The sequence below is a fragment of the Mesoplodon densirostris genome, chromosome 18, assembly GCF_025265405.1.
Source record: "Mesoplodon densirostris isolate mMesDen1 chromosome 18, mMesDen1 primary haplotype, whole genome shotgun sequence".
Lineage (NCBI taxonomy): Eukaryota > Metazoa > Chordata > Mammalia > Artiodactyla > Ziphiidae > Mesoplodon > Mesoplodon densirostris.
The window spans coordinates 48229376-48248711 of NC_082678.1; the positions used below are offsets into that span (position 1 = coordinate 48229376).

The window sequence follows — 19336 nt, forward strand, 5'->3', positions numbered from 1 at the left end:
ATGAACCCGTGTCCCCTGCATCAGCAGGCGGACCCTCAACCACTGCGCCACCAGGGAAGCCCCAGAAATGACTTCTAAGTGTCAGAGAAACCAAGGAACCATACCCAACTTGGCTCAAAGGGAAGTTCTCTCTTGGGTATTTTATTTTTTAAATGAGTATTAAGAATTGCCTCGCCCTGACTCGGGGATACCACCAGGAAAATGGTGGCCCAGATGTATGTGTCCTGTTTGCCCTCTGGAAATTGTCACTGGATGACGCAGGTACTGTCGGTAGCCCTGGGGGTGATTTGCCCTGCTGAAGTGACACTTAGCCTGAAACTAGTTCTCTTTCTAACCTTGTGATTAAAAATAGATATTGCCTGCCTATTTTGTGTTTAGAATACTCTGTTCTGTGGGTTCTAGGTTGGGGGGTTGCCAGTTACATGAAAAGACAAGTACCCTGCCCTCAAGACGTTGGTGGTCACTTCTCAGAGTAACAGACATGGCAGCAGCCACCTGGAAAGGACAGTCCACTGCTAGACCATAAAGTTGGAGAGATGGGGGACCAGGTCTGTCCTGCTCACTGCCCGGGAGGTATTGGTTTAGGGAAGTAAAGGACTAGGTTTCCCCCATTCAGTACTCTCCCTATTTGACAGAGGCCTGTTGGAATCAGGGCACAGGAACTTGACTCTGCCCGTTGGTAGGGAATAAGTGTTTGCTCTCTGTACCCCAGGGGTGTGATACCTCTTTCCTGGAGTCACTCTTTGTGACTAAGATATTTTGTTTTGTGCATTCCCAAATAGATATGAAAGCCATCTTTGCTTCTTTGCCTAATATCCCCACCCTTACCCTCAAAAGATTAGTGGATTTTTCAAAAAAAATTTTTTATTGAAGTATAACATATATAGCAAAGTGAATAGATCATAAGTGTGCAGCTTGATGAATTTCCTCAAACTGAACATCACCAGATATTTCATTTCTCAAACAGAAATACTAGCCAAAAGTATGGTGCTTTGAGTATTTTGTTGACTGTTTCATGTGAGTGGAGAGAAGCAGAGGCAGGGAAGATTTAATAAATAATCTCCTTAGCTTTGGGAAACGCTTTATGATTGTGTGTGTGTGTGTGTATGTGTGTGATTTGATAGCTTCATTATTTTTGTTAAGTAGATGCCATAAGGAGTTTGCTTTTCGTTGCCCACATTAGTCAATGCAGAGGAACAGCCCAAGAGTAAACTTTTGTTACTGTTAATTAACACACAGCACTGACTGCATTTTAAATCAGTGAGGGGAGACTGACGATAGTACACAAGAGGATTAAGTCTGTACATTGAACATTTCCAATAATGATTTTATTAAAACAAGTCAGTTTAAAAACAAAAACAAAACAAGCCAGAGGGAGATGGGTCTAGAAGATTTCAGGAATGACTGCGGCCAGTTGTTCTCAGCTCAGGCTGCCGTTTTAGAATCACCTGGGGAGTTAAAAAAAAAAAAAAAAAAAAGCATGCAACCCTCCCCTGCAGATGTTCTTATTCACTGGGTTTTAGGTGAAATGACCCAGAAATCTGTACAGTTGACCCTTGAACAACATGGGTTTGAACTGCGGGTGTCTACTTAAAAGCAGTTTTTTTTTTCAGTATTAAATACAGTTCCACACGATCTGTGCTTGGTTGAATCCGAGGAAGCAGAGGAACTGCGGGTACGGAGGGCAAACTTCAGGTGGATTTTGGACTGCGTGGAGGGTCAGCACCCCTAACCCCTGCCTTGCTCAAGGGTCAACTGTAGTTTGAAAACACCTTCCTTGGTCATATGAATGTTCACTCCAGGTTGCAAAGCCCCATCTTTTTTTTTTTTTTTTTTTTGCGGTATGCGGGCCTCTCACTGTTGTGGCCTCTCCCGTTGCGGAGCACAGGCTCCGGATGCGCAGGCCCAGCGGCCATGGCTCACGGGCCCAGCCGCTCCGCGGCATATGGGATCCTCCCAGACCGGGGCACGAACCCGTATCCCCTGCATCGGCAGGCGGACTCTCAACCACTGCGCCACCAGGGAGGCCCCGCAAAGCCCCATCTTAAACAGTGGAAATACGTTCCTGCTCACACAGTCTGGTAAAAGTGAAAACAGGCCCTGGCAGACAAAATCACAGAGAGCTCTCCTCTGAGGCAAATGTAAACAGTTCTATATCTTGTTTATAACACCTTCCCAGATTTTCTGTGAGCCAGCAATGTCAAGAATGGTATGAACTATACTCTGGTGGAAAATCTGATCTGTTTCTCTCTCTCTCTCTCTCTCTCTCTCTCTCTCTCTCTCTCTCTCTCTCTCTCTCTCTCTCTCTCTCTCCTCCTCCCTCCCCTTCCCCTCTTTCTCCCTCCCCCCTCCAACTCCAACTCCTCTCAGGATTACAAGGCAGAGGAAGACCCAGCAAAATTTAAGTCTATCAAAACAGGCCGAGGACCCTTGGGTCCCAATTGGAAGGTGCAGTTCACACCCTCACCACCGGGGGGTGGGGGTGGACTGGGGCCAGTGTGTGTGGATCTCCCCCATGGAGGAGGGGAATGGCCTGCCTGGGCTAAGGGGGATCCAGAGGTCTGCCCTCTTAGTTAACTGCTTGCCTGTGGGTGTGTTTCTAATACAGCAAGAACTTGTAAATCAGAAAGACTGCCCATACATGTGTGCATACAAACTGGTTACTGTCAAGTTCAAGTGGTGGGGCCTGCAGAACAAAGTGGAAAACTTTATACATAAGGTAAGTGACCAGGGTGGGAGGCCTTCCCAGTGTGTGTTGGTGGGAGGTGTTTTGCCCGACAAGAGAAGATCATACAACCCACGTGGCATATATCAACCCACGTGGCTTGATATTTTGGTTTCATTTCCCAGACCCCCCACTCCCCCTTGCACTGAACTTACAGTTTAATGCTGTCCATCCAAGGGTACCACATGTGAAAGGTAAGGAAACTGAGGCAAAAGAAGGAAACAGGAAGGGGCTTTGTTGTGATTAAATGACAAATTAAATTCAGCATCTTTTTTATTTATTTAGTTGCTCTGGGTCTTAGTTGCAGCAGGTGGGCTCCTTAGTTGTGGCTTGCAGGCTCCTTAGTTGCGACTCATGGGCTCCTTAGTTGTGGCATGTGAAGTCTTAGTTGCGGCATGCATGTGGGATCTAGTTCCCTGACCAGGGATCGAACCCGAGCCCCCTGCATAGGGAGTGCGGCGTCTTAACCACTGCACTACCAGGGAAGCCCCTCAGCATCTTTTCTTGATGCCAAAAGGCAAGAAGCACTATGAACCAAATTCTCCAGTGCCCTGAATTACTGAACTAGACAGACCTAAGGAGTTTTTTCCTTTTTTCTTTTTTTTTTTTTTTTTTTTTTTTTTGCTGTACGCGGGCCTCTCACTGCTGTGGCCTCTCCCGTTGCGGAGCACAGGCTCCGGACACACAGGCTCCGCGGCCATGGCTCGCGGGCCCAGCCGCTCCGCGGCATGTGGGATCTTCCGGGATCGGGGCACGAACCCGTGTCCCCTGCATCGGCAGGCGGACTCTCAACCACTGCGCCACCAGGGAAGCCCTCCTTTTTTCTTTTTTTAACAAGAGAATCTCAAACAAAAGTATAACATGTAAAAATGGGAGACCCAGGAAAACTGAGCAACTCGCCCAAATGACACCTAAGGAGTTTCTATAGCCTTATCTCTGATGTGTGAGTCTGGTGAAATTGGGCAACATTCATAGCTGTTGGCCAGTTTTAACCTGGCTTTAGGCTCAAGAGACAAGGAGGAAACTTGGCACAGTTGTTTTGGGACCTTGACTTGTGGACTGCCTGTCTTGGTAGCATTTTGGGCACAGAGCCTCGCGGTGAGGTAGGCACCAACCCTCTCCTGGGGGCTTCCCCTACTTGAGGCCATACCCTTCAGACACATGGAGGCAAAGGTCACTGACCTGAGGGACTGGAGGGCTGATCCAGATCAGCCAGCCAGGTATCACTCCCCCCACCCCCGTAAAGTGTGGGTACTGGCACAGAGGTCTTGGGGCGCAGGGCTGCAGCAGTGGCCTGCACCTTCCAGTTCTAACTTGGGTCCCTCCTTTTTATAGCAAGAGAGGCGTCTGTTTACAAACTTCCACAGACAGCTGTTCTGTTGGCTTGATAAGTGGGTTGACCTGACTATGGACGACATTCGAAGGATGGAAGAAGAGACGAAGAGACAGCTGGATGAGGTACGTGGGAGGCCAGACGAGACTCTGGGACTGTCACCTAGATAACCGTGAACATTACGGAGTCATGCCAGGGCGGTTCACTGAGGGCACCGTCCTGTGGTTCTAGGAACATGTCAGCGTCTACTGTGGGTAAGGTCTAATGCCAGGCGATATGGGAACTACAAGGAAGAAAGCAGCCTGTGCTCTTGAACTTGCAGTCTAGTCGAGGTCTTGGCATATCCAGAGAGACAAATATGGCGGGCTGTGCTGAATGCCAAGTGAGTAATACAGTTGCTGCAATGGTTCTTCAGAGCTGGTTGCAGGGGGATGGTGCTGGGCTGCAGAGATGGAGGTGGCCCCGGAAGGAGGCAGGCTGGGCTGGTCCACGAATGCCACGCACGTCATCCGCAGAGGACAAGAGCGGCACACGGGACTGACCCCTCTATAAGGGTGTTAGGAGCTATTTTTAGAGTTTGGAGCCTTTGCCTTTTTTTTTTTCTTGGCTGTGGCATGGATCCCAGAAGGAGAGCTATCTGTTGTTCCATGGAAGCCTGAAGACCTAACACTCCTCTTGCCTCATTTGGGGAATTTGGGGCTGCTTCCCTGCAAGGCTCACTCTGAGGAGATGGTCAGTAAATAACATTCAGGCAGCCGCTGTGTGAGAGACACTATTCTGAAGGCCTTTCCACGTCTTGTCTCATCTCCTGTGATTCTCACAACCCCTGTGAGGACACGCCACTGTTACCCTCACTCTCAGATGAGGAGGTAGAGGTTCTGAGAGTTCAAGGCCGTACCCAGGGTCACACAGCCTGCAGTTGATACAGTCAGGGGAAGAGCCATAGCACTCAATCACTCCGTCTCTTCTTCTCCCTCTAAATGCCATTTGGGACTCCCTCCTGCCTCTCGGGGCTAAAATTAAGGTAGGAAGCTCTGTTTCATAGGAACTGCCATCCATTGCTCCCTCCTTGCCCTGGGAGGGTTGGCACGGAGCCTGGGTGTCTGGCAGGCATAGCTTTGCACAGCCTTGTCTGGCTCTCCAGCAGGGCCTCAGGTGAGACGCAGGCCTGGGTCCACGGTGCCCCACACTACACAGGTGCTCCCGCTGCGCTGTGCTGGTCTCGGTGGAGAATGGGCCCGCGAGCTCTTCCTTCCTTGATTTTACCCTCCAGGATGACACTTCCTGGGCTGACTCACTGGTTACAGTGGTTTGCTGAGTTAGTTCCTGTTGTAGGCAGATGTTTTAGTTATTCATTCAGGTACATTTGGCAGGGAAGTGGCAGGATTTTGGACACAACTCCTGATTCTTCTGCTAAGGATCTTCAGGAAGTGGTAGATTTTAATGTCCAGGGCTCTGGCGATTCTAACAATGTAAGAGGGAGGCCTGAGTCCTGTGGTCACCCGATTCTTGAGAAAAAGAAAAGAAACAGGTTACCAAATGGAAGAACACGGCGCTTTCGGGGTTTAGCCTGTAGCTTCAGCTGCCCACTGCCTGACAGGCCAGCCAGAAGTACACTGGGGTCATGGAAGTGTTTGCTGACAGCCTTTCACTCTTTGGGTCGAATTCGAATTCTTGGTGCTGGGAAAACTCTCCTGAGCATTTACTGGATCTGCCTCCCTCAGATCCAAAGTTTGAGAGCACTTGTCCTCGGAGAGTTCTTTTTTTAATCCCCACCCCTTGTCTTTGCCTGTTTCTCCATTCTGTGGATAACTGTGCCAAAAGCTTAGATGATCTCTGTCCTCCAAGATAATTACAAAATGCAGAAAACCCTCTTTGGAATTGGAATTTTTTAAATAGTTGGCAGTGGAAGAGAAAGCAAAGCCACTGGGGGACATGTTCTGACCCCTTTAGCAACTGTATGGGACCTTTGTGTGCTGACTGCACCTCTAGCTCACTTCTCTTTCTTCTTTATTTTTCCTCTTTCTAAAAATATTTGTATCAAAGTTTTATTTTCAGAGTTTTACTTTTTTCATTTTTAATTAAAAAAACACTTTATTGAAGTCTGATTGACATACAAAGAGCTGCACCCATTTAATGTGTACATGTTGATGAGCTTTCAGATAAATAGACATCCGTGAAACCATCACCACAGTCAGTGCCAAAAGCATATCCATCACCTCCACAAGTATTTTTATAGTTTTAAAACTCAGGCAGTAGTATCCCAGGCGTATGAGGACGATGCCGTCCTCCTCTGCCCTGTCCCTGTGGTCCTGCCCCCAGAAGTAGCCCCTTGCAGTTCTCACAGTTGTTTCTTTTGTTAGTTACCTCTGAGTTTCTAAATAATAGGTTTATCCTCTTAATTCACAGTTTTTCAACTTGAGCTGTTAATTGCTCGCTTCTTCCTGTGGAAGGTTTAGCTCTTTTACTCCACCCACCACTCACACGCTCCTCTCCATCCTTCAGTGTCACAATTTGGGGTTAACTGGTCATTCAGCGTTTATCATTATTATACCTTTGTCATTCTTTTTCCCAACTGAACCCTTTCATCTACTCTGATCTTCATTCCTTCCTTGGATAATTTTCTTGTTTTGTTAGGAAGTTCGAACCGTGTTCCTTCTCTTTGTTAGCTTAGTTCTCTGTGTCATTAAGTTTTTGAGTCTCAGCAGGGTGGTTGGTTGGGTTGTTTGCACAATAATGTAGTTGATGTTGGTTCACTTTCATTCATTTTGCTCCCACCCGGTGGGCACTTTGAGCTAAAGATCTCTTTAGTTCTGGGAAATGTTTTCCTGTTACCTGTTTCATCATTTTCTCCCCTCTGTTCTCTTTGTTCTCTGTCTGGATTGTTTTTAGTTAGAAGTTGGACCTCATGAATTGATTTTCTAATTTTCTTGTTGTGTCTCCTTTTTCGTCTCCTTCCTAGGGGAGGTTTTCTGAAGTTAACTTTTCTCTCCTCTGTTGAACTTAAGACATTTTAAAGCATTTCTTGTGCTGTGTTCTTTTTTTAAGTATTTTTTCTTTTTTTCTGCTTGCATCATTTTCCTTTTCTGAAGCTCCGGGTTTTGGTTCTTGTTTGGCTTTGAGATATCTGCCACCTGAACATTCTTTGTTTTCTCTGAGCTCCTTTTTCCTATGGGACTCTGTGTTTTCTGTTAGGGGCTTCCCTCAAATGACTGGGGGTTGGGGGTCCTTGGCTGTCCGTTCAAAGTGAAGAGTGAAGCTCCAGAAAGTGGTTGGAAGCTCTCTGAGTCAGTGGCTGGGCTTACTGAAGGGTAATCAGGTGGTTCCATTGGGGTCCCCCACTTCAGGATCCTGAGTCTATTTTTCTTGGGCTGCTCATTTTGCTTTGAGAGGACTCCCCAGTCTTTTGCTCATGGAGATGGTCAGGGCCAGCATTCTGGGAGCTGAGCTGAAGAAGGGTCCTGGTGGGCTCACTATGCCATGGGGTGGCTCTAACTTAATCCCATTGTATTCTGCATCGTGCCTACTTCACCCCTAGCTCAGCCTGGGGTCCTGAGTTCAAGACCTCAGTGCCTCCAGAGAGTGAATCCCTGGGCTTTGCAGGAAGGGGGCGTTACTTGACTGTGAAAACTGGGGGAGGGAACACCAGGGCATGCCAGGCCCAAATGGTTCTTTATTCCCACTTTCAGTGAAGTCACCTGTTTTCACCCCTAGCTGCACTCCCACTTTTAGAGGCACCTGGTGCTGCCAGTTCCCAGGCCTCTGGGTGACCTGCAGCACCAGTGGGTCCCCTCCCCACCGGCAGCCCCTGCTGCTCTGCAGATCAGTCATTGCTCATCCATCCTTTTTCATCTTCCGGAATGCCATTTCCATCTCTTTATCTGTAGTTGTCTCCTCTGTTTTTGTTGTCTTTATAGTTTTCTATCTTTTTTATTCCTTTACTGTCATTGTGGTAGGGTTTTGGGGAGGAATAGCAACAAATGCATGTATTCAATCTGCCATGATTAACTGCAAGTTTGTGATAGAAATTATGACTGTTAGGGAGTTCCCTGGTGGCCTAGTGGTTAGGATTCCAGGCCTTCACTGCCGTGGCCTGGGTTCAGTCCCTGGTCGGGGAACTGAGATCCTGCAAGCTGCTTGGCACGGCCAAAAAAAAAAGAAAAATCAGAGAAATTATGACTGTTATTCTTTAAACCAATGCATAGTAGTCTGGCGTGGGTGGGTTGTTTTGTGAGTTATGAGAGGTCACTGTAAGGCCACAGTCACCACTGCCATAACTCTTGTCCCTCTGTGGGGGTGGACGCACCATTCTTGGATTGAGGCTCAAGGATTTGAGAAATGAGATCAAGAGGTTAGTCCTGGGACTTCCCTGGTGGCGCAGTGGTTAAGAATCTGCCTGCCAATGCAGGGGACACGGGTTCGAGCCCTGGTCCGGGAAGATCCCACATGCCGCGGAGCAACTAAGCCCGTGCGCCACAGCTACTGAGCCCACGTGCCACAACTTCCGAAGCCCGTGCACCTAGAGCCTGTGCTCCACAACAAGAGAAGCCACTGCAATGAGAAGCCCGCGCACCGCAACGAAGAGTTGCCCCGGCTCACCGCAACTAGAGAAAGCCCGCGTGCAACGAAGATCCAACGCAGCCAAAAGTTAATTAATTAATTAATTAATTAATTATTTAAAAAGAGAGATTAGTCCTTTTCCCTAAAAACAAAAATGTCAGGAAATGTGTGCCTGTAGGGGAACAGTGGCTCTCCCTCCTTCCCTCGCTCCTGATCTTAAGAAACTCAATCTCAAAAGTGGAAGAGGGCACCTTAAAGGTCATTTAGTCCAATTATATGGCCAATGCTTGAGTCCTCTCTGCAGCTTTCCCACCAGCTTGTGCTTGATCACCTCCTGTAATGGGGAACTCACTGTCTTATGAACATGGTGGTGATAAACATATCTATATATATATATATATATTTTTTTTTTTTTTTTTTTTGCGGTACGCGGGCCTCTCACTGTTGTGGCCTCTCCCGTTGCGGAGCACAGGCTCCGGACGCACAGGCCCAGCGGCCATGGCTCACGGGCCCAGCCGCTCCACGGCATATGGGATCCTCCCAGACCGGGGCACGAACCTGCATCCCCTGCATCGGCAGGCGGACTCTCAACCAGTGCGCCACCAGGGAGGCCCTATATTATTTTTTTAATTGAAGTACAGTTGACTTACAATAACATATCTGTATTATTAAGAGAAGCTAACATTGAGGTCTTACCATGTGCCTGTCATGTGTGGTAAACATTTGACATGTATGGTCATGAAATGCTCATGGCTACCTGTGCCGTAGGTATTACTTTCAGAGAAGTTAAGGATACCTTCTAGTTCAGAGAATAGGTACCTCCTGGGCCTTGGTCATTAACTCTAGATAATGAGACTGGGAGAAGAGGACTCATTTTAAAAACTTTAAGAAAATTTGTTTCCCTACTTACTGGACTGTCTAGAATATTTGCTGAGAAACAGCAAAGAACACACGATTAAGATCCTGCCGCATTTTCTTCCCCAGCCTTCCCTTGTGGGTCTTCCTCTCTAAATCTGTTGGCTTCTCTGATCCCTCCATAGCCCATTCCTTCTGGACTTTGTACTTTGGGATGGAGTTGAGAGGCTACATGGCGCTCTTGCTCTGCTGGCCCACCCTGGGAGCTGTCTCTGAGCCTCCGTGTAGCCGGCCTTCCTGTCTGTTCGCTTGTGTGTGAATGTGCCTGTCCCTTTCTCATCACCTGAACTTTGATGAAGAGGGCCTTTGCTCCATCCTATGGCTTTTTGACTGATGGATCACCATCAGTTTTAGATTTTAAGTCTTAAACTCTGGACCGGTTACGCAGCAATTGTATAAGTGTCCCTATGCAGTGAAGTGCCTGGCAGGACACTACATCCTAGTTTCCCGTTTGGGTTTGTGGTAGACAGAAGGTCTGAGGATAAAGAGAAACCACTCAGTGCCTAGCTCACCTGCTGGGCTGTGGGAGATTGGAATCTGAGATTCCCATAGCGCCTGCAGAGGGCAAAGCTAGGTCTTTTTTTTTTTTTTTTTTTTCCTTCGGTACGCGGGCCTCTCACTGTTGTGGCCTCTCCCGTTGCGGAGCGCAGGCTCAGCGGTCATGGCTCATGGGCCCAGCCGCTCCGTGGCATGTGGGATCTTCCCAGACTGGGGCACAAACCCGTGTCCCCTGTATCGGCAGGCGGACTCTCAACCACTGCGCCACCAGGGAAGCCCAAAGCTAGGTCTTTTGAGGCCGAGGGATCCCTGTCTGTGGAGTCTTAATTCCTTTCGCCCTGCCCAGAAGTGATTGACCCCAGGGCAGACCACCTGCAACATTGACCAGCATCTTGAAATATAGGAGCAGCTTTCTTTTCTTTTTAAATAGTTTCATTTTTCAATATTAAGGTAATATATAAGCATTAAACATTTTTTGGAAAAGAGTAAAAAGTAGAAAGAAAAAAAACACTTGTACTCTATTTAAAGATAAGTACGCTATTTAAAGATAAGTACTCTATTTAAAGATAACCATTTTAAGAATTCGTGCACACTTTTACTTAGCTATGATGGTACTCCATGTGCCTGGGTGGTTCTCTCTCTTTTTTCTCTGAACATTGTAACAAAGCATTTCCTGCTAAAAAAAAGTTTCTTCACATACATGTTTCTAACAACAGTGTACATATTGCTCTGTACTCTGTCATCACCCTGTGTTGGATTTTCCTTCATGTTGTTGTAGGTTCTCACTGTTTTTAAATAATGCTGTGATGACAATTTTTTATGCACTCAGTTTTTTGGGTAATTAGGATTATTTACTTAGAATAAATTCCTACAAGTGGAATTAGAGAATTTAAGACTCTTGTTACCTATTGCCAAATTTCTTCCCCCAAAGGCTGAATCTGTTTATAGAGTGGCTTTCTAGAGAGGTTCTTTTCTTTTTTCTTTAAGATTTTTTTTGATGTGGACCATTTTTAAAGTCTTTATTGAATTTGTTACAATATTGTGTCTGTTTTATGTTTTGGTTCTTTGGCCATGAGGCATGTGGTGGGATCTTAGCTCCCAGACCAGGGATCGGACCCGCACCCCCTGCATTGGAAGGCGAAGTCTTAACCATTGGACTGCCAGGGAAGTCCCTAGAGAGGTTCTAAAAACAATTCCACATTTACCTCATATCTGTGCACTTTCAGAACTAACTGGTTTATGATTACTTTTCAGTGTCTTAAACTGATTGTTTTTTTTGTTTGTTTGTTTTTTACTAGCTTTATTTTTTTATTGAACTTTTTATTTTGAGATGATTATAAGATTCACATGCAGGTATAAGAAATAATACAGAGAGGAGATCCGTTTCTCCCAGTGACATCTTGCAAAACAGTAGTACAGTATCACACCCAGGAAATTGACATTGATACTTTTACAAGTTTCTTTAAGTAAAGGAGTATTTCATACTTATAGTAAAAGCAGTTTTCAAAAGATAGAGAAAAATGTTAAAAAATAAAAGTCCAAATAAATAAAGAAAATAAGTAGATGAATAAAAGTCCCTTTCTTCCAACCTTCGGCCTCATTCCCTAGAGGAAACCACTGCTAAAAACAGACCAGGACTGGAGCTTCTATTTTCATGTTCCTCGACTGTATGTATATATATAGCCTGCAGTGGTTTGATCCAAGGAACACTACAAACATCAGATAAAATCTCTTGTGTCATTTAGGCCCCAGGAAACAGGAAATAAGCATTCTTAGAGCATTTCATTATAAGAATAAAATAATGCATTTTTATTTCAGTGGCACCCTCTGTGGGGGGGACCTTGTCTCTGAGAGTAAAGGAAGCTATCGTGTTTCCTGATGGGAAGTTGCATCTTATTTCAAGCAGTAGGAAAACAGGACCTGGCTTCACGTTAGTAAATTAAAGCCAGGTGGTGGAGTCTCAGGGTATACAAGGATCTGCTTGAGGCCCAAGGAGCTTTGGTCCCATGATACTAAATCTTAGCCTCCCTGATTACTGAAAATTTACATGAATGGTCATTAGTGAGCAGACATTTAAAGAGTGCTTTTCTGTCTTTTAAAAAGTTTTATTTTGAAAGAGTTTCAAACTTACTAAAAATGACAAGAATACGGAGAACTCCTGTATACTCTTTTTTTTTTTTTTTTTTTTTTTTTTTTGCGGTACGCAGGCCTCTCATTGTTGTGGCCTCTCCCGCTGCGGAGCACAGGCTCCGGACACGCAGGCTCAGTGGCCATGGCTCACGGGCCCAGCCGCTCCGTGGCATGTGGGATCCTCCCGGACCGGGGCACGAACCCGTGTCCCCTGCATCGGCAGGCGGACTCTCAACCACTGCGCCAGCAGGGAAGCTCCCCTCCTGTATACTCTTGAACCCGGAGAACCCGTTCCTTTAAAGGAAAGGGTACGACCCGGGATCACACACTGCACCCTTCTAGTCTCAGTCTGGTGCAGCTCCTCAGTTTTCTGGGACTTCTATGATCTTGACATTTGTGCAAGTTACAGGCTAGTCATTTTGTAGAATGTCTTTCAATTTGGGTTTGTCCAGTGATTCTGCGTGATTAGATCCAGTTTCTGTATTTTAGGCCGAAACGTCACAGACTTTGGTGTTCTTTTCATTGTATTCTGCCTTTCTGTCCAGTTCTGGTGAAGTTACCTTTGTTCACCTGAAGCACAGCAAGGTGTTCCAGGCTCATCTTGCTCTTTCTGTGACCAGCCCTAGAATCAGCTGCATCACGTGGGAGCCCTGGTTCCTTTAGTGGAGGATGGTGTTTGGGTGCTGAACATGCTCATTACTGTTGGGGCGTTGCTGCTCCCAGACTTTCTCATAGGATGGAGCTGGGGGACTTTAACATCTGTAGTTATTTCTGTATCTAGCTGACACATCATGATCACACAGATACTTCCCATTCCAACCTAACACCACAAGGTTAACTTCTTGTCTTTTAAAAAATATGACAGTGCCCTTATCCTTAACAGATTTGCTATGTTGAAAAATCTTGAATTTGTTGAACCCTTATAAAATAGTATATTAACAGATATTAATTAATATGGATAACGGAAGTTATAGGAGCACTATTAAAGATATCATTCAGGAAAGTGAGTTTTGAGCAAAATCTACAGGGAGAGGCATTCTAGGGGGAGCTAGGAATAAGCACATACTGGCTTGGTGTCAGAAAACAGACTTTCCTGTTTGGAGGAGAGTATCTTTGCTGGGGACAATGAAAAGCGAGGCTTGTGAGACTGATTGATTTTATGACTCATTTAGGGTCCATCTCCTGTAGGTTCTGATTCATCAGGTCTGGAGCCCAAGAACCTACAAATGCCCCAGGCAATTATCTTGATCAAGTCTGAGGAAACTGTAGCCTAAAAGGCCAAGCTAAGACCTTAGGTGTAATTACAGTAATTGTTGTCAGTAAGGAGTGACTATGGGAACCTCTGGGGAGGACCAGGAGAACGTTTTTCTCATGTCCAGGTTCCACATGGACTTACTGATTATAATAGTTGGTGGGGCAAGGGGATGGGAACAATAGACACGGGTTTGAAACGTAGCAGAGAGTGTATTTGAAGATGTTTCCCAGGGGAGAACTACTACTACTGAGATAGGATCTCTGCACAGTGCGGCAGTATTTAAGTCAAGTGAATAAAACAAAAACTGAGGAGGCTGTAGCTTAAAAGTGCAGGTTCTTGAGAGCTGTGTACACACACATCCCCTTCACTACACTGTTTGGAACAAAGACGTTAACAACACAGATAACATGTACAGAGTGCCAAGCACTCTGCTGTGCTAAGTACTCCACGTGAATATCTTAATCTTCCCCACAACCCCATGACATGTGTACTATTATCTCTATTTTATTATTACAGTAATTGAGGCTTAGCAGTGAAGTCATTTGTTCAAGGTCACACAATTTAGTGATGGAGCCAGAATGTGATCCAGGCAGTTTGATTCCAGTGCTTATGCTCTATGTGCTCAAAAGCTGTTGAATGAGTAAAGAATGAAAGTTGAGCAGAAAACTCACGGATAATGAAGACATATCTAATGGGAAGTTAAAACATACATGTTATAGACATCCTGCAATTAGAATAGAATTTTCAAGTTGGAAAGGATTTGAGAGAGATGGCCACCGCAGTATCCCCAACAAGAAGTTGTGTCCTCTGCTGCTTGGAAGGTGCCAGGTAAGGGACCACTCAGTGCTTCCAGAGAAGATCCCATGCTGTTTTCCAGCAGCCTCGCACTTCTGCCAAGCTGAGATCCACTCCCTGCAGTCTCGACCCCTGTGTTCTGATGCCGAACTCTGGTGCCAAACTCTGCCCACCTGGCTGACTAGGCAAAGCCTCTAGGCAGAGCTCAGGAGAGGGAATTGCTGTTCCCTCCACCTGGAACGCTCCCTGCCCCCCACCCCCCAGAGGGCCCACAGGATTTCCCCCCTCACTTCCTTCAGGTCTCTACTCAAATGTCACTTATCGGAGAGGCCCTCCACAGCCGGCTCATAAAATAGCACTTTCCCACAGTCTCTCCGTCCCAGCAGCCCGCAGCCCCACCCGGCATAGTTTGTTCCTTCACCCCCCACCTTGTCCCAGAGTGTAAGCTCCTTGGGCAGAGACTTGGCCTGTTTTGGTTCACGGCTGAATTCAGGCTGGTTCAGGCCTGGAGCAGTTCCTTGCACAAAAAAAGATGCTTCATAAATATTTGTTGAATGAATGAGAGAAAGAGAGGAGCTTAAGAACTAAACCCCAACGGTGGGATGCAGGGGAGAGAAATGGAAATCATGGATGGTGGGACCAATGACAGAGCTATAAATAGTATGGCTTTGGCTGTGTGAACACACAATTCTATTCTTCTGATTTGCTTTGTGCACAAAAAATGCTCTACCCTATCCACTGGCAGCATTGAGAAGGAGGAGGAATGTGTTTGTTGTAGAGTCCCATCAACAGCAAAAGCCTTCCATTTTTCCTGTTTTTTTCTGTTCCAGATGAGACAGAAGGACCCAGTGAAAGGAATGACGGCGGATGACTAAAGCCACTCTCCCCCACTCTGCACTGTACGTACCGCATTTCTCACTGAGCGTGACGTAGATGCCAGATCGGTTTGGGTCCTCAAGGCTCAGCAGCTCACCCTGGAGGCAGAAGGCCTGCTTCTCTCCTCGTCCTGCCCTCTAGTATTAATGATGATTGCGATGCTTAATAGCTCTCAGGCTTCGAAAAGAGGAAGATGTTATGCTGTTAAGACATTTCAGGGATCTATCTATGTGATTATACAAAGAACCACTCAGAGACAAGGACAGGGTGGTGGGAAGTGCGGCTGGGGTGGGGCCAGTGGATGAGAATCAAAGCTTATCTGCACCTAATTACTCTTCCTCTCGTAACTTGAGCCATGTCAAGTTGAGGCTGGCATTCTGGGTGCTCCCTGTACCCCCCTGTGCCAGAGCTGTTCCCTGCCTCTCCCTTGGAAAATTTGCTGTCCAGACAGCTTTTCCTAGTGGTCCTTGTTGGGTCTGGTGCTTCATTTCCTTTCTCTCTATACCCTCTGATCCCAGACAGAGTAGTTCAGAGGCAGCATCTTTCAGATACTTGGAGAGTGTTTCTGCCCAGGTCATAGGACCAGGATGGGATGTCTCTTGTTTCACGTGGTCACTCTTTCCCAAGACCCTACATTGTATTACCCAGTGTCCTGCACACCTCCAGACTTGCTGTTATTCCAGCAGCTCAGAGGGGATTAGGCATGGAATGAGAAGCCTGGTCCTGCTCCCATCAGGCTCTGAGAGAAAATTATGTTATCCAATAAAGCCCGGTCGTCCTCTAGCACTACGGTGCTAAGGAGGCCTGGGCTTTCACCAGCAGTGAAGCAAACCGCTGCTCACTCTCCCTGCCCCGTGTGCTTGAGGAGAACTTCTGGGAGATAAAACGGTAGGATGAAGTGGATTGAGGAGATGCCAGCTTCTCATCACTGCTTGGACCTTAGTTTCCTCTCCCCCCCACAGCCCCCCACCACACTGCCTGGCATCCTTCCTCCTTTTGCAATTCCCCCATCAATGATTTACAGTGTGTTTCTATTTTCCTCTGTTGCTTCCTTAATAATTGTATTTCTCTTCTAGTTTTGCAAGACAGTGGTCAACAGGAAGGCCCAGCAGCTCCACCCTCCTGAGTGACAGGCCATCTTCGGACGCAGCCTTTCTGTGCCCATTCTTCAGGCAACTTTGATCCCTTACTGTAGTTAATTCTAGATGCCCTTTAACATTGTGAACAAATAGACTGTCTGGTATTACGAAGCCCGTGTGTGCGGGAGCCCGCCCCTCTGAGATATGTGGCGTGTAGGTGGCTGTATTTACAGCTCCTCCCTCTCCAACCATTGTGTTCTTGACCCATTTCTGTGTGCCCCCGCCCCCTTTATTTCCAAGTGACATTTTTAGTCTTTCAAAATAGCTGCCTTTTGTGATGTGGTGATTTTAAATGATTTACTTTGTTAGTTTTCAACCTTGGGATAAACTTGAGGTATTTTGCTTCCTGGGCAGATCTTTGCAATTTGGAGTGCTCACCTGGGGAGAAGGGATGAGTTAGAAATACAGATTTTTTTCCCCTCCAGTTCCACAGAACAGCAATGTGGCTTCATAACTCTGACCTCTGCTCCCAGTAACCCACTGTTAGAGTGTCTAGGCACCATGGAAGTACCCGAGGCCCAGCCAGCCTGTTTTGAACATTAAACAAATACAGATAACCCCTGCCCCAGGCACTGCATCTCTGGTCACTAGTCTTAGAAATACCTATGGTTTCTTGGCCCTCCTGTTGCCCATTCTGTATCTCCGCAGAGCCCGTAATGTGCCCGGGTCAACTCTACCTGGAGGGAACTGTCCCGTGCGGCCCTTGGAATTGAGTCTGCCCCCCGAGGAGCTCTGAATGTCCACGCGCTCCTCTTCCCTTTTGGGCTGGGGCTGCCACTCAGCAATAATCCCCTTTTCTCTGTGCTTTCTTAGATTCCTGTCCTCTGTCTGAGGCTGGTCAGGACACAAGAGGTCTTGATCTTTTCATGCTGCACAAAACCAGCATGCAAAAAGCTTTTCCCCAGAACATGTTCCCCCATGTCTCCCGTTGCTGGAAAGGAAACTTGGGGATCAAGAACTCAGCTCGTCCTGCCCCCATGCTGAGTTCTGCCCTGGACAATCAAAAGCAAGTAGCGATCGTAGTACGGAGCTCTACCAAAGCTGGCTGGTGAGAAAGTCCAGGCTCCAGGGGAGCAGAAGCTGCCGAGTGCTTCACGGTTCCCTGTGACTTGGCAGAGCCCGAGTATGCCTTCCCAGTGGGAGAATCTGAGATAGCTGTGGTGTCACCTGACATTTCCCAAACCTTGTGAAGTTTGTTGGCCAAGTGTGCAGTGACTCAAGCCCATGCTAGCCTGGGTGCAACTGCTAATGCGAGACCAAATCTCTGTTGGGGGAGTGAGAAGTAGGATGGGATGATCTGTCCTTAGGTTTTTGTCAGTTTGTTTTGCCTTACTCATTTCTAAGTGCAATAAGGGAGTGTCACACAGGATGAAACCTGTGACTTCCTGACGGCTGCTTCCCTGTGGCCCTCCTGGGGTAAGGGTGGACAGACTCAGTGTGGTTAGCTCCCACCTTCACTGAGGCCCCCTCTGGGGCCAGGAGATATCCTGTCACAGTCTCCTCACCTTGTGGGGTCTATAGTAGTGGATCTGGGGCAATTCAGTTGGTTATTAGCATCCCAACTGCTGGTAGCATTTATTTGACCGGGCAAGTTGAACAGACATTCCTACTGGAGAAAAATATAAATGTTTTCCTACAAGCTCTGTATTAGCTATAATTATATTTGTGCTTAAAGCTTTCCCTTCTTACATTCATCAACTAAGTTAAGTCCAGATGTGGGTTAGCCTGGGAGAAACAAACGGTGATATTCTAGGCAGACTATTGTTTATGTGGTTTGAGGGTCAGCAGTTGTCAGTCTCCTTCCTTCAGCTCTTCTCTGAGATCCACACATATCACTCCAATTCTAGGGGCGGGGCTCGCTCCTTGTCGGCCTTTTCTCTGGCTCCTCCCACCTCCACCTGTTGCCCCAGTTCAGCATCCACAAGAGCTGAACTGGTGTTTCCTGAGGTCAGCTGGACTTGGGGCTCCAGCCCACATCAACATAAGAAGGGACGTGCCTGGTCTGTTCCGTCCCCATGGATAGTGTCGCTGCTGGGCAGCAGTGTTGGCTTCTTTTAAGTATCCCCCTTCCCTCCTTACCCACCCCCCAAACTGACTAGCACTCAGAGGGGCTATGATGCAAGGCTCAGCTCCAGGGGTAGTACCCGAGGATGTGCCACGCCCCTTCAGACCAGCTGCTTTCAGGGCCGCAGTCCCAGTTAGAAGCAGCAGTGCCTCTGTAGGAGGGGTGCTGGGCTCTGGCCTTCTCATGGAGAGAGGCTGGGGACAGGGTCAGTATTGTGGACATGTGTATATCTTCCCAAATTCTCTTACAGTCCCTGCTGGGACTCCCTGACGTATTTTGGTTGGTTCCTAGTGCTACTTCTTTTACAAAATACACTTTGTAGAACTGATTAGATTACCTTGTTTATTTAATGTGAGTTTGTGCCTTTTTGTCTCAATCTTCCAATATAGGTTTATATTGGGGGAAAAAGCAGTCTAATAAAATCCTAGACAGAGCTTTCTGGAGTCCAGCTTATTGGTGATGTCCTTATGTCCATTTTACAATTTAGGTATCCTCAAACTCTTGCTGATCTCCCTAGTTTTACCAGGGAAGGATTCGAAAGAGACAGGATATCTCTGAAAATTGTTGCATGTTGATTTCTGTAAACTAAAACAATCCCCTTATCATTTTACTTATGCAAATATCACATTTCTGAAAGTAATCTGGCCATCTTCTACTGGCAGCATTTCCTTTTTGCTTTTGTCTCCCCTCCTCTCCACATCGCCCTCTTTTACCCATCCTACCAAGGAAAACATTTATTTAAGGGAGTTCTTAACCCTGGCTTCTGAGTCTGTAAACCTCATGAAGCTTGTTTGTAAAGTTGTGGTGCATTTTTCTGGGGAGAGTCATGGCTCTCATCAGTTCTTCAAAGGAATCCCATGCACTGTCCTGCCCCCGCCCCCCCCCCCCCAAAAAAAATTAAGAACCAGTGATTTGAAGGAAATCATAGTTAGTCTTTGGCACAGTAAATAATCTTTATTTCATGTTTGGTCGTAAATAGAGGCAGTGACTTATTTTTCGTTCACTGATGTATAGCTTTCTGAGTCCAGGAGCCCCCAAAAGTCCA

General features: G+C 46.8%; 1 protein-coding gene across 1 annotated transcript in view; it reads left to right on the forward strand.

Moving 5' to 3' along the window:
- PITPNA (phosphatidylinositol transfer protein alpha) overlaps window positions 1-18725 on the forward strand; it is a 41037-nt gene extending 22312 nt beyond the window's left edge. Inside the window, exons 8-12 of the mRNA XM_060082027.1 lie at window positions 2371-2448; window positions 2609-2719; window positions 4061-4183; window positions 15042-15110; window positions 16164-18725. Coding sequence (XP_059938010.1) covers window positions 2371-2448; window positions 2609-2719; window positions 4061-4183; window positions 15042-15086 — 357 coding nt within the window. The 3' untranslated portion in view covers window positions 15087-15110; window positions 16164-18725. The remainder of the gene's footprint in view (window positions 1-2370; window positions 2449-2608; window positions 2720-4060; window positions 4184-15041; window positions 15111-16163) is intronic.
- The last annotated feature ends 611 nt before the right edge of the window (window positions 18726-19336 follow it).